Raw genomic sequence first — 13,941 nt, forward strand, 5'->3', positions numbered from 1 at the left:
AAACAGAAAAACACATCTCTAAGAGCTCCTTTAAGGCCTGTTCTACCCAAAAAATGATCATGTGCCAATATTGTTTAAAAGTGTGGAGAGGAAGAGAGTTTTTAGAGTGCATCAGTTATATCAGTAAAAGCTCTAATACACAGAAGCACCAACAAAAGCATCCTTTTATCAGGATAACAGTTTGTTTGGGAAGCTGTTATAAGCACTGCCAGCAAGAAATCGGTTGTCGTTGAAGGGGAAATGGGTTGCCAATATAGCTTTACATCGCAGAAGCTTTCAAATATAAGCAAGGCCCTGCTCTGAAACGGGACTCCCTCAAAAGTTAGTGCTATCTGATGAAATCCTCACAACAATCAATTGTTGTTGCTAACAGGATTAAGATTTCCAGTTGAGAACCACCAGGGAGTTTAATAACAACTGAAGCTGCTGCTGAAATGATGTTTTTTGTATGCATGCATTCTTGTAACGAAGAAAAAAAAAAAAACCTAAGAATTATTTTGAATTGGTGCAAGTTAGTCAGGCACTCTGAAACCAGTGACTTCAAAAATTTATAGCACCACTTTTTAAATGAGGAGTTATGTCAATCAGCTTGCATTCAATAAAAATAAACACGCTACAACTGGTAAGAACATTCCAGAAAAAAACAGTTGCAATTTGGTGAGTTGGTAATAGACTAAAACAATCCAAAAACAGAAATGAGTTCCCCAGACTTAGGATCCTAACCAGATGCAAAACAATATTTAAGGTTTGTTATTAGGTAATAGGTTAAATTTTAAAACCTAACTAATGAATGTCTTACTTTTCTAGGACTTCTCTTAAAGACTTCAGATGTATTTGAAGCACTTTCTGAAAAAGTTCTGGCTCTCCTGGGACAACACACAGACCTGTTCAACCAGTTAGACAGCGAAGACTAGTAGATGGACTATGACGGATTGAAGACGCGTAATCAGCAAAACAGGGATTTGGTTTCTGGATAGAGTTGTTTGCTTTTCCATCTGCAGTGACACATTACCTCAAATATCGACATAAGTGTGCCTGAAGACCTGGTAACTTGATTAAGGTAGCATGGATAGTCTTTTCATCCTAATTTAATAAAGGAGCCCTCCTAAAACTTATTTCCGAAGCTGAATTAGCGTTGCAGTGCTGAAGTTACTATTGTGTCTTATATCAAGGCTCCAATGCACACAAAAAGTCATGTAGTATCCTCATGCATCCCTATAAATGTCAGAAAGTTAATTCGAAAGAATAGCCAGCCTTGCCACGAGCAGCTGAGGTTGTTACAGGACAGTACCAGACTAGCATTCCAAACGCTCATGTTTCTAAAAAGGACACCATTCTTATTCACATTCTTCTCCAATTTCTTATTCCTCTGGCTCTGTAATTCAATTCACATCCTGTCTGAAGACCAGAGCGGTTACAAGTAAATCAAACTAACTTTGTTCTGATGAAAACAAGCTTCAGAATTTCAGCTGAATCTAAAAGTATCTAAACAAGTTGCTTCTTCAGAAGTGTATGAAGAACAAAAGCTAATACAAGCAAGGGTTTTGGGAACAGACAGTGACAAACAAAACAACCAAGCGGATGGACACTACACATACAATATGCTTTTGTAATCTCTCTTGATATTTCATCTCTAATGCCAGTGATAGCAGCCAAAACCATTTGTGGTGCAAACCAAAGTGTACGTGATCAGCTGCAACGGTACGTGACAGCTCCTTAGTAGCATCATAAAAAACGTACAGGTGAAGCAGTACCTCACAAAAAGTCCCAAAAAAAGCATAAGCTTTCGTATCCTAGGTGCCGAATAATCTTAGCTTTTTTAGGGAAAAAAAATTGTTTAGAACAACTCTTTACCTGAAAAAGTAATCTTTGTAAAAAAGGAGAACCAATAGTAATTAATGATCTCTTTTTTCCATCCATAGCATAGTTTTTCCCCCCCGGTCATGACAGAAACCATTTAATGCATTTTTTTTTTAATAGGCTCCCAGGAAACTTGAGAAGATTTAAACTAAACTTTTTAAAAAAGAAAACGCATTTTCCGATTTCCCTATGCACGTTTAAAAGGATCTTTTCAAAAAAGCAGAAACTATGCACAAAGTGCTGTTAAACATACAAAGTAAAATGAAAAACATTTTTCTCCTAAAATTTTTCAGTTACAGTAATGTTAGGTGTCACTGTCAGTGATATGAGGTGCAAAGTTTTCAGACAAATATGACATACAAGTTGTCATTTAACAAGAAAGAGTTTTGTAGGCAACTGTCAGCGTTAAACTATAAACTATGACAAATAGCAGAATTTGGAAGGATGAATCATCGGAAAAGACTATGCAGAGGAAGCCAAAGGCTTATATAGCAAACTTTGCCCCATGAATTGAAAAAGTAAATGACACCAAGGCACAAAATGAAACATGCCACAATACAGTCCTGCAGTACTGACACTGGAGTTTCAGATGCGCAAAAATCTTAAGTTACTGTTACTGTAGAGTCATAACTTCAGATCACCCATATCATGTACTCTGTTCACGTTAAGAAAAAACATTATTACCATGAACAGCAAGAGAACATAGATTTCATAGACATTAGGGCTGGAAGGGACCTCACAAGATCATTGGGTCCAGCCTCCTGCCCAAAGAGCAGGCAGTCAGCAGGGGTCAAATTAACATATCCTAAAAGAGGCCATTATCCTCCTTTGCAATGTGTTTTGAGATAAGAATAAAAAGCTTTAAGTAACAACATTGTTTATTATTTTTTTTTATTGTTATCGAGGGATTAATTACAACTACTTTAGGAACTAGAAATGAATAGTTTTGTGTATATGGCTGAGCTTGCTAATGAGACATTACCATGTGTTCTCACAGCATACAAAAAACCCTACAAACTCTCCATTCTGAAAGTATAATTTTATACATACAACACGGAGGTGTATGGCATAAACCCATATTCCATTTTGACTTTTATTTAACTATGTAAGTTTTTGTGGAGACAAAACTTCATCCCTTATGACGTGTATTCACATTTTCCTTAAAATGGTAAAATAAAGTTGCCAAGTATTAAAAAGCACAAGTGTGCAAAGGAAAAGAAGAAACTCCTTACAAATGGTACAAGAGTGCTTTGAACATGTTACATTGATTGCTCACCAATTTGACATGTGCTTGGGAAATGGAAGAATAAAACACCCATACCAGAAACTAAATTTGTTGTTATTAAAAGATAGGAAATTTCAACTCCTGTTGGATACGAGCAAACCGCTTTCTTAAAATTCTTGTGTATTTTTTCCTCTCACTAATTTTTGCATAGTTAAAAGGGATCAAAGGTGTTAGCACAAGGCAATGACCATTTGAGAAGACTCAGTTTACAGCGTGGATCCAATGAGGAAGGGTGGTATTGTCCTTGTGATGTTTCTGTGGCAGACAGCAGAGCTAACCCATTCAGAAAGGCATAAGCTTTCACAGGCAACTGCCTACTTGCTTTGCTGAACCAGTTCATCTCTAAGGCCGGGTCCAGATGAGTGCTATCATTTGTTTCCCCAGGGGCAAGCAGCAGCTGTTGTGCCACTGCTACTTGTCCCTGGGGAATGCCTGTGCCATGTGAGCTCTGTGTGCAGCAGGTTACCCCGGTGGAGTAGGGGAGACTGGGCCAAGCAACTGTGCTGGCCCCAGCAGCCTTACCTGGGGCCCTGGGGGCCCAGGAGAGTGCAGCCACGGCGCTCCTGCAGCAGGAAGCCCAGCTGGCAGCTGAAGCGTAGCTCTGGCCGGCCAGGCTCCAGTTTCGGGCGGCATGTGTGCCACCCTGCTTTTTTTTGGCATGGGTTTTTTAACCCTGGGATCTGTCGAAACAAACCCCCCATGCTGCAAGGTAGCAGCATAGGGAAGGCCTGCATGTGCAGTGTGTGATGCTGCAGATCCATGCTTATTTGGACACAGCCTAAGGTGCCACCCTGCCCTACCTCCTGCCTGATTTCCAGCTAACATTGCTAACTACCTCTCTCTGCTGATACATATCAAACAAGTCTCTTCTTCCCTGTTCTCACTATCTTTTTTGAAGTAACGGAAGTAAAGTTCTCACTATCTTTTCTGAAAGAAACCTAATGAACTCCCCCTTGTGGGAAAAAGAAAAAAAAATTATACTGGACAAAATGAGGATATCCAAGACAGCAAGCAAAAGGTCTCTAACTTGCCTAATCTATGGTTCTTTCCCAAATTTAAAGAGAAACTCCTAGAGCCCTTCACCCCTTAAATACTTCCCACTGGAGATATCAATCCAGGTACTTCTACATGAATTTAGTTTCATAATTATCACCAAGAGCTAAAAAAAAATTATCCCTACTTCACAGATTAACTAAGGCACTGAGACATTATAGGCTACACCCACAACATAATTTAATGCTGCAATACTGAGCGCTGCCATGCCCAACTATCCAATTTAATTCAATGGATTAGAGGCTTCTCCAGGGTGTGGGAGACCCAAACTCAGTTCTTTCCTCTGCCCAAGACAAATTGAACCCGTGTCCCAGATGAATGCCATCAGGCTACAAGCTGTGTGAGGGAAGAGATCTCTCAGTCCCCTTCTACAGCATCCAAAGCAAAGGAGCAAATTTAACATGCCTCTCCCACATCCTGGAAGAGTTGTCCAAGCATCAAGCTAATGGATAAAAGAAGGGCACTGGATTCGCTTCTCCTCCCACACACTGTGCAAGGCAGGTGTGCTCTGAGAACACCTACCAGAACCAACCCTGCAGACCAGACAGGGCGAGCTAACAGGACTTGGATGCAAGTACAGCACTGAACTGTTCACCACTGTGAAGACTTTGTCAGACCTGAGCATGTACAGAAGCAGACTTTTACGTACTGAGGGGTCTTTAGGAACTTAAGTATCTAGGGACTTTAGGTGGCAGCCATACCAGGGTTTTGAGGTTCTAAACGTTTGTTCTGGGCAGTTTTTCTATCAACCAGGTCTTTCTGTGGACCTAGACATAAATGACCTGCTAAACAGAGAAAGCCTGTGATGCAAAAAGAATTGAATCTAGACTTCCCAACTTCCATGAAGAACCTTGGGCAAAGAACCATCCACCCTTTCAAATCAAGGCTAAAGGGAACCAAGTCTACATGGGGCTTCAGTGTTCTTGGTCAATAACTTTCTTCTGCAGGATTGTAATGAGAATGATTTCTGGCCCCCAACATAAGCAGCATGCCAGACAATGATGTATTGTACTACTTCTTAGCTATTACTGATGTAAAACATTGCTATGGGTTAGAACTCCCCTAGGCCACTTATAGCCACCCCTTTCCCTGCTCTAGGTCCCTCCATTGGTAACAATTTAACTGTAAAAAGAAAATATGGGCCAGTTTATCAAGACCCACAGGACTAAATAAAAAACAAACCCTGCAATTTATAAAAAAAAAAAAAAAAAAAAACCCATCAGCATCAGGTGTATTTTTAGACTGAACAAATGCGAGTCTTCTACTTTATTAAAGGCTAAGAAAGCCACACATTTGCATAAATTCTTGAAATCAATGCATCTTTTCAGTTCTTTACCTGTGTGTAGCATGAAAGCTTCCACATCATCTTTACTAGTTTTGCTTGTTGATTTATTTTCTTTTTAAAGGAAACTAATAAACTTAGGTTTTAGATTAAATCAAACTTATTTTTCTGTCTACATAAATATAATGACAGCCATAAGCATGATTGTACAGAATCTTCAGAGCTACGGGACCAGACCCAACACTATTAGCTGGAAATTGAAATACAAAATGAAAGGTGGATCAAGCAGGTGTCCAATGAACAGGACTTCTCAAAGGATAGAAACAGCACCTCTCCAAGCTCTTCATTCCCACTCATGGATGCTGCAATGGAAGGCTGTGAGCCTGTTGCCCCAGCTCTCCCCAGACCTTCAGCCTGCTGAAACTGCCTGCATACAAGTAGAATAGGAGCAATATACTCTTGCTTATGTCAAGGAAGAAGCAAAAATAAATTTACCTAAGTGTACTATTGGCCCTGATGCCCTGAACAGCTGCTGTAAAACCATACAAGATGTATGTGTCTTGTCTACAGACTTTTTAAGTCCCTGCTGAATCTGTTAGTCATCTCACTTCTGGAAGTTTATTTTTGCAGCCATAAAGGCTAGAATTTCTTCAAATGCTTAACCTTTAAAGTTTCTGAATGTAAACTTCCCACCAAAAAAGCTTCTCAAATCACCATGGGCAGGTGGATCTTCCAAGCTTTGCTCAAACATTCTGGACCACTTGGTATATACAAATACAACCCTAGTTAGCCCAGTGCATTAAACATCTTTTCACATAGTACAGAAAGCTTCATACAGAACAGATATGTATTAGAATCACCAATTGTGTGGAACACACAGATAATACCAGCTCCTACCTGGAAAAAAATAAAAATAAAAAAAAAAAAATCAACAAATGAAAGAAGAAAACCTCTGAAATTTTTTTCCCTTTAAACCCCTGCAAACAATGGCATGTCATCAGTCAAGATCTGGTAGCCTCTTATCCTATAGGAGGAGAGTGTAAGAAACATAAGTCTATAAGTGATTTTCTCCTACAATATCATATACGAGATGATTATGTAATCTCCAGTCACCTACCATTAGCTAACAAGCCCCACAATTCTCCACAGGAACATTTAAATAAATGGCCTAATTGTGGGCCAGTGGTATACAGCCATACTGTAATAGCAAAGTACATTATAGATAAACTTATGCTAGCTAAACTGTACTTTTACATGATAAAATATTCCAGCCCCCACCCCCACTTTGAATGAAACTATGCAGACAAAGCAGAGTTTTGCCAATATACACTAGAAGGAGGATATACATTAGGAGGTTTGGCCAGAACTATGTTAGTCACAAGTCACACTTCATCACACCCCTGACCAATGAAGCTATCCACCGTAGCTCTGCTTTTAAACTAGGCCTATTTAGATTTAGGTCATTGAGAGTTTTAAAGTTAAGCTAAGGTTGGCTAATATGCCCCAAGGGCAACTCCACTGAGACCCCCAAACTTCCCAGACAATCTATTCGAAGATAACTTCAATGTACACTCATTTCAGCCACTGATGATTTGAATCTGGAATGTGAAACTTTTGTGGAGCCTAGGCTCTTCTGCTCAGTTTGATCACACTAACGCTTCTATCAGCAGACTGTGCACAGCTTTGGAAATTACTCTTTAGATGTATACCCCCATCCCATCCAGAAAAGTCCAGAGTGGCTCAAATGAATCTCTGTGGCCAAAGTGACAGAATTAGAATGTTCTGTTGAATTAAGCCTGCACAAAAATACTGGAGTTCAAAGAGAATCGTATTACACACCAGGATTGCAAAAAAAATCAAGGAAAGTCCTTTCAGGTTGAACTTTAAGCCCTTAAAAAGCTGAGCTCATCAACTCGAATTCGATGTTTGTACAGCGCCTGCCACATGGACATCCTGATTGTGTCTGAACCCTGTGTGATACAATGTGTATTGCATAGCACCTAAGGCACCCAGCCATAGATGAACATTCAGCTGTGCCAGACATGCAGGTGTCAGAGATGGAATTCGCCACCTCCCACAACTTTAGGCATGTCACTGTTTTATTAGCACCTGTTGCAAGGAATATACAATTCCTTTTTTACTTAATTTATTCAACTGATAAAGCACTGACTTTTTGTAGTTTTGCCTATATTTCAATGACACTGTGTGGAGAAGTTGTGAACTGCATTTATAAGAGTAATCAATATACATATGCATGATAATCAAATTTACCTATTACCTGTCTCACAAAGATCATCAAGACTATTCACAGTGTCAAGTTAAGCAAGATAAAAGTTTAGGTAAGGTACTTGTGCACCCTATTTGCCTAATCTAACCTTTATATGCTGCTTCTTGAATATAAAAACTGTATTAGTAGTACCTACCTGGAAGCTAGAAGTTTATAAGAAACATATTATGAAGAAAAAGTATTCCGATTCTCATTGCCCTATTCTTGACTACTATTACTAGTTTTTAATCTAACCTCATTTAAACCTTACAAATCAAGTGATTAAAGTAAGACACAAAGCCAAAAAGATTCTCTTTTTAGTGCTTTAGAACTCCGAAGTCATTACTTAAAAACAACTATATTTAAGTACTATAAAATGAGATGAATGACATAACTCCCATCGACTTCACAAGGTGCATGATAATACCATTATATAAACACTCTCAACAATAACATAATTTCCAAGTTCAGTGTTTGTAGGGAGGGGAGCCCTTGCCATATTAAAAAAAGAGAGACAGTGAGAGTGATTCTTGCTTGTTAATTTTTTTTTCAGATGACTGCGAAATAAAAGCTTCCCTCCCTATTTTATCATTTTTCCATTTAGCAAACACTAGTTAAACAGTTACAATTAATTGTATTTTAATATTTTACAGTTTCTATAGCATGGTCTATGACAAGGTCTCTTGCACCAATATTACCAAAGCTGTACTGCCATCTGTGAGAGAAATATTTAATAGTTAAAAGCTACAAAAAGTACAGCAAAGAAAATATACAGCATTATGGTTTTCTCTTTTCCGTTTAAGTTCCTGGTGAATAAGTAATACATTTCAAAGTATACTAGATGTTTAGGATATCTAGAAGTTCCCTCACTAGTTTTTACTACTTTAAAGGTTACAGTCAGGCCTAGTGCCCTTTTATATTATAACACTGTTCAATAGTGTTAAACAGCTGTCAGTTCAGAGTGTCAGCCTGTGGAAGAGGAAAAAGTCTAAAAGCAAAGACAGAAAAAGAGAAGTTGCTATTCAAATGCAAAAGTCCGAGGAGGGAAAGTTCTGGCTTCTGATCAGCTACAGACTCACAACATCACCTTTCATGAATTAATTAACTTCTGTGCTTCAGATTCCTCTTGTGCAAGACTGAAGTATACTTACTTGTATTTGTTTGTTAATAAGACACCTACCATTCCAATTACTAAGCATGCCTTTACTAAATGCACACTTAAGTCCTCTAATGAAGAGTGCTGTAAGTGCAAAGTAGTATTATCACTATGAACATGACAACTGTATATGAATTAAGATTTATTTTAGGACTAGCAAGATGCACAAACCAACACACCACTCCTGATGTTAGATTCATGTATGTTGTGGAGCCTTGCACCAGCCTAAAGTTTTGTTAACTTCAGTAGGGCTCTATGAGAGCATTATGTGCCTGTGATTACAGGGATGGGACCCAAGCTCCTTTTCTGGGGTATTTTATTATTACCAGAATCCTCTGAAATAAACTGTAGCATAATCATGTGCGATTGGGGGCACATTATTTTTTATTTAAGACGCCTATTTTCATATATCAAAAACTGGAAGTTGTCTGCAGAGATGCCATATATTCAAAGTCCTATAAAAGGAAAATATCACTCCATTATTCAAACAAACATCTGACCTAACATGCCACAGAAATAAGCAAGCTATATAATAAAATAAAAAGTTACAGACATTATATGCTTTACAATCAAATCATTTTTAAGAAATAGCTTTTGTAGATCTGCTTTGATAGGTACATGCAAATAAGAGGTGAAGAAGGTTTGAAAAGCAAACTGCTAACTATAGCCATCTTCCTAGTGAAGACCAGATCTTTGGTGGGGGAGGGGGAAAGATCACAGGTATGGCCTTGACCTCAATCTTGCAAGTTAGTTCAAACAAGTACAAGACTGCCCCTGTACCAGACAGACCCCAGGACCTGTAGACATACAAGACTAAAGAAAAGACTGATTTTCAGATGTATACCCCTGTATCTATGAACAGGATAATACAAATCAAAGGCTCTTCCAAGATGTAAGTTTACATCCCTCCTCAAATCAAGTTTCAGTTTAAAGTATCCTCCAAGTCAAAAAGTACCTCCCTGCCCGACTGAATTTACTCTTGGGAAAACAATATAGGGAAGGAAAAAAAAGCGCTATATAGAAACACTTCATGGAAGAGATTAACCAGCTTCAGGCAAACCTTTCACTTCCCCTCAGAGGGCATTATTTTGGGGGCTAAGATTAAGGTAGTGTGCATTTGGCTTATTTGGATATCTGATTATTTTATATTAGAAGTAATGTGTGCATGTAGATATTACCTCACATCTGTACATACACATGTGCACACACGTATGTGTATGTATACACCTGTATGTACATGCACATAAGCACGCATACACGCATGAATGTGCGTACACACATATATATGCGCATACATGCATGTAAGTGTGCATACACACATATACAGGTTTCCCTCAACAACCACAGTTTTGAGTATCCACACTTAATATTCTATGGCTACCACAGTCACAGTTTCGAATAACTATGGTTTTCTGTGGCCGCACATCAGCCCGCCACCTGCCATTTTTCCCATAAGCCCTTTGTCTTGTCACCCACGGGAACTTCCAGAAACCTAACCCCCCCCAGCAGCTGGAGAGAGAAACCTATATATGCACATACGTGTATATAAATGTGCGCACACACAGACACATGCTTCCAGACATGCAAGTGCGTGCAGGCACACACAGACATACACAAAGATGTGTGCTTCCATGCATGTATGTGCACACACATATATATACACATGCATATGTGCACACATAGGCACAGACACTTCCATGCATGTGTGTACACACATGCATATGTGCACACATAGGCACAGACACTTCCATGCATGTGTGTACACACATGCATATGTGCACACATAGGCACAGACACTTCCATGCATGTGTGTACACACATGCATATGTGCACACATAGGCACAGACACTTCCATGCATGTGTGTACACACATGTATGTGTGCATGTGTACACACTCTTCCATGAACGTACGTGCGCGCACACGCGCACACACACTTCCATGAACGCACATGCGCGCGCGCGCACACACACACACTTCCATGAACGCACATGCGCGCGCACGCACACACACACTTCCATGAACGCACATGCGCGCGCACGCACACACACACACAGACACTTCCATGAATGTACATGCGCGCGCACGCACACACACACACAGACACTTCCATGAATGTACATGCGCGCGCACGCACACACACACACACAGACACTTCCATGAATGTACATGCGCGCGCACGCACACACACACACACAGACACTTCCATGAATGTACATGCGCGCGCGCGCACACACACACACACACACACACTTCCATGAATGTACATGCGCGCGCACGCACACACACACACACACTTCCATGAATGTACATGCGCGCGCACGCACACACACACACACACTTCCATGAATGTACATGCGCGCGCACGCACACACACACTCACAGACACTTCCATGAATGTACATGCGCGCGCACGCACACACACACACACACAGACACTTCCATGAATGTACATGCGCGCGCACGCGCACACACACACACACACAGAGACACTTCCATGAATGTACATGCGCGCGCGCACACACACACACAGACACTTCCATGAATGTACATGCACGCGTGCGCACGCACACACACACAGTCACTTCCATGAATGTACATGCGTGCGTGCGGTACATGCACGCGTGCGCACACACACACAACTTCCATGAATGTACATGCGCGCGCGCGCACGCACGCACACACAGACACTTCCATGAATGTACATGTATGCGCGCGCACGCACGCACACACACACAGACACTTCCATGAATGTACATGTATGCGCGCGCACGCACACACACACACAGACACTTCCATGAATGTACATGCGCGCGCGCGCACGCACACACAGACACACACGTGTATACACAGGCACAGACGCACACTTCCATGCACGTATGTGCTCACAGACATATATACACACCCATATGCGTACAGACGCACACTTCCACACACAGATCAGTGCGTACACGCCCGCCTACCCCTCAGTGCACGCACCCCCGTGCAAGGGAGGGGTCCCCGCAGGAGGCCGAGAGGCCGCCCCCGCGCCCAGCGCCCGGCTGCGGCCGGCGGTGCCCGGGCAGGGCGCGGGGCTCACCTGGAAGTCGGCCAGGATCATCTCCCGGTCCATGTTGGACGCCATGGCCGCCGCCGCCGCCTGCCTGCCCGCCCTGGGCGCGGGGCTGCGCGCATCCAGCTCCGGCTCGCCCGGCCCGGCTCAGCTCGGCTCGGCCCGGCTCGGCCCGCGGCGGAGGGGAGCGGCGGGGAGGGTCGCCCGGCGCGGGCACCACAGCTCGTCCCTCAGCGGCCGCCCGAGCGAGACGGAGGGGGCAGCGAGGGAGGAGGCGGAGGCGGCGCTCGCGGCCCGCCCGCCCCGCGCCTGTCGCACATTTTGCCTGTCACGGAGGTCGCAAAGAGGCGCTTTACGGCTGCCGCCCACGTGACCCGCTCCTGTCAAATGGGGGGGGCGGCGGGGGGACTCCGCTTGCTGCCTCGATCCGCGTTCACAGGCGCCGCCGCCGCTGTCGCTGCCGCTCCGGGGCCGCCGCCGCCTCCTTCTCCTTCTCCTTCTCCTTCTCCTGCCGCGAGCGGGGACCGGGCGGGAGCCGGGCGCTCCGCGCAGCAGCGAGCAGGGCGGGCGGGCGGGCGGGCGGGAGAGGAGCAGCGAGAGCCCGGACACGGCGAGGGTGCAGCGCACGGCCCTGCACGCGGCGGCGGACCCACGTGTCACACGGGACCGTGCGCCCAAAAACACGGCCGCAAGAGAGATGGAGTTGGTAATATGGGATTATGACCGACACTATGGGACTACTCCAACACGGGATTATTGTTGAGTAATGCGGGATTAGTGTTGAATAATATGGTTTCTTGGAATATGGACTTCTTATTGAATACTATGGGATTATTCCGACATGGGATTGTTGTTGAACACTTTGGGATTATTCAAATATGAGATTATTGTTGAACACTTTGGGATTATTCCGTCATGGGATTATTTCTGAACAATCTGGGATTATTCCAATATAGGATTCTTATTGAATCCTATATATAATATGGGATTCTTATAATATGGGATTTATATTGAATAATATGGGGTTATTCAAACATGGGATTATTGTTGACCAATCTGGGATTATTCAAATATGGGATTATTATTGAATAATATGGGAGTCTTATAATATGGGATTCTTATTGAATAATATGGGTTTATTCAAACATTGGATGATTGCTGAACAATCTGGGATGATTGTTGAACAATCTGGATTATTCAAATATGGGATTATTGTTGAACAATGTGGGATTATTCAAATGTGGAATTATTATTGAATAATGTGGAATTATTATTGAATAATGTGGGATTATTAAAATGGTATTATTGTTGAATAACATGGGATTGTGGAATTACTCTTGAATAATATGGGATTATTCATAGATTGTAAGGGGCTGGAAGGGATCTGGCAAGATCACAAGATCATCTGGTCCAGCCCCCTGCACCAGGCGGGGAAGACAGCTGGGGCTCGGGTGACCCCAGCAAGGTGACCGTCCAGTCTCCTCTTGCAGATCGTATTGCATAATATGGAATTATTCAAACATGGCATTATTACTAAATACTATGGAATTATTATTGCCCAATATGGAATTGTTCATGGGTGTCAGGGGCTGGAAGGGACCTCACAAGATCATCAGGTCCAGCCCCCCTGCACTACTTGGGAAAGACAACTGGGGGTCAGATGTCCCCAGCAAAGTGACTGTCCAGTCTCCTCTTGAAGATTTTATATAATATGGAATTATTCCAAGATGGAATTATTATTGTGCAATATGGAGTCATCAAGACACATTTCTAGTGCCCAGTAAGGACTGGGGTCTTCGTTGGGTTTGTTCCTCATTACTGGTTTATGGGAGACCTTCAGTGCGGGCGGCACGGCCAGACCCTGCTCCTGATGGGAACCACCCTAAGACCCTGGCCTCAATGTGGGCAGGTTTTGCTTTAGTACACCTTGTTGTCAGTTTAATCATTTGGGTTTGTTTAGTTATTTCTGCCGCGCACTCTCCTTTTCAC

General features: G+C 42.5%; 1 protein-coding gene across 1 annotated transcript in view; it reads right to left on the bottom strand.

Moving 5' to 3' along the window:
• Window positions 1-12,242, bottom strand: part of FAF1 (Fas associated factor 1) — a 289,347-nt gene extending 277,105 nt beyond the window's left edge. Inside the window, exon 1 of the mRNA XM_059727821.1 lies at window positions 11,980-12,242. Coding sequence (XP_059583804.1) covers window positions 11,980-12,024 — 45 coding nt within the window. The 5' untranslated portion in view covers window positions 12,025-12,242. The remainder of the gene's footprint in view (window positions 1-11,979) is intronic.
• Window positions 12,243-13,941: the final 1,699 nt, after the last annotated feature.

This window comes from Alligator mississippiensis, chromosome 5 (assembly GCF_030867095.1).
Source record: "Alligator mississippiensis isolate rAllMis1 chromosome 5, rAllMis1, whole genome shotgun sequence".
Lineage (NCBI taxonomy): Eukaryota > Metazoa > Chordata > Crocodylia > Alligatoridae > Alligator > Alligator mississippiensis.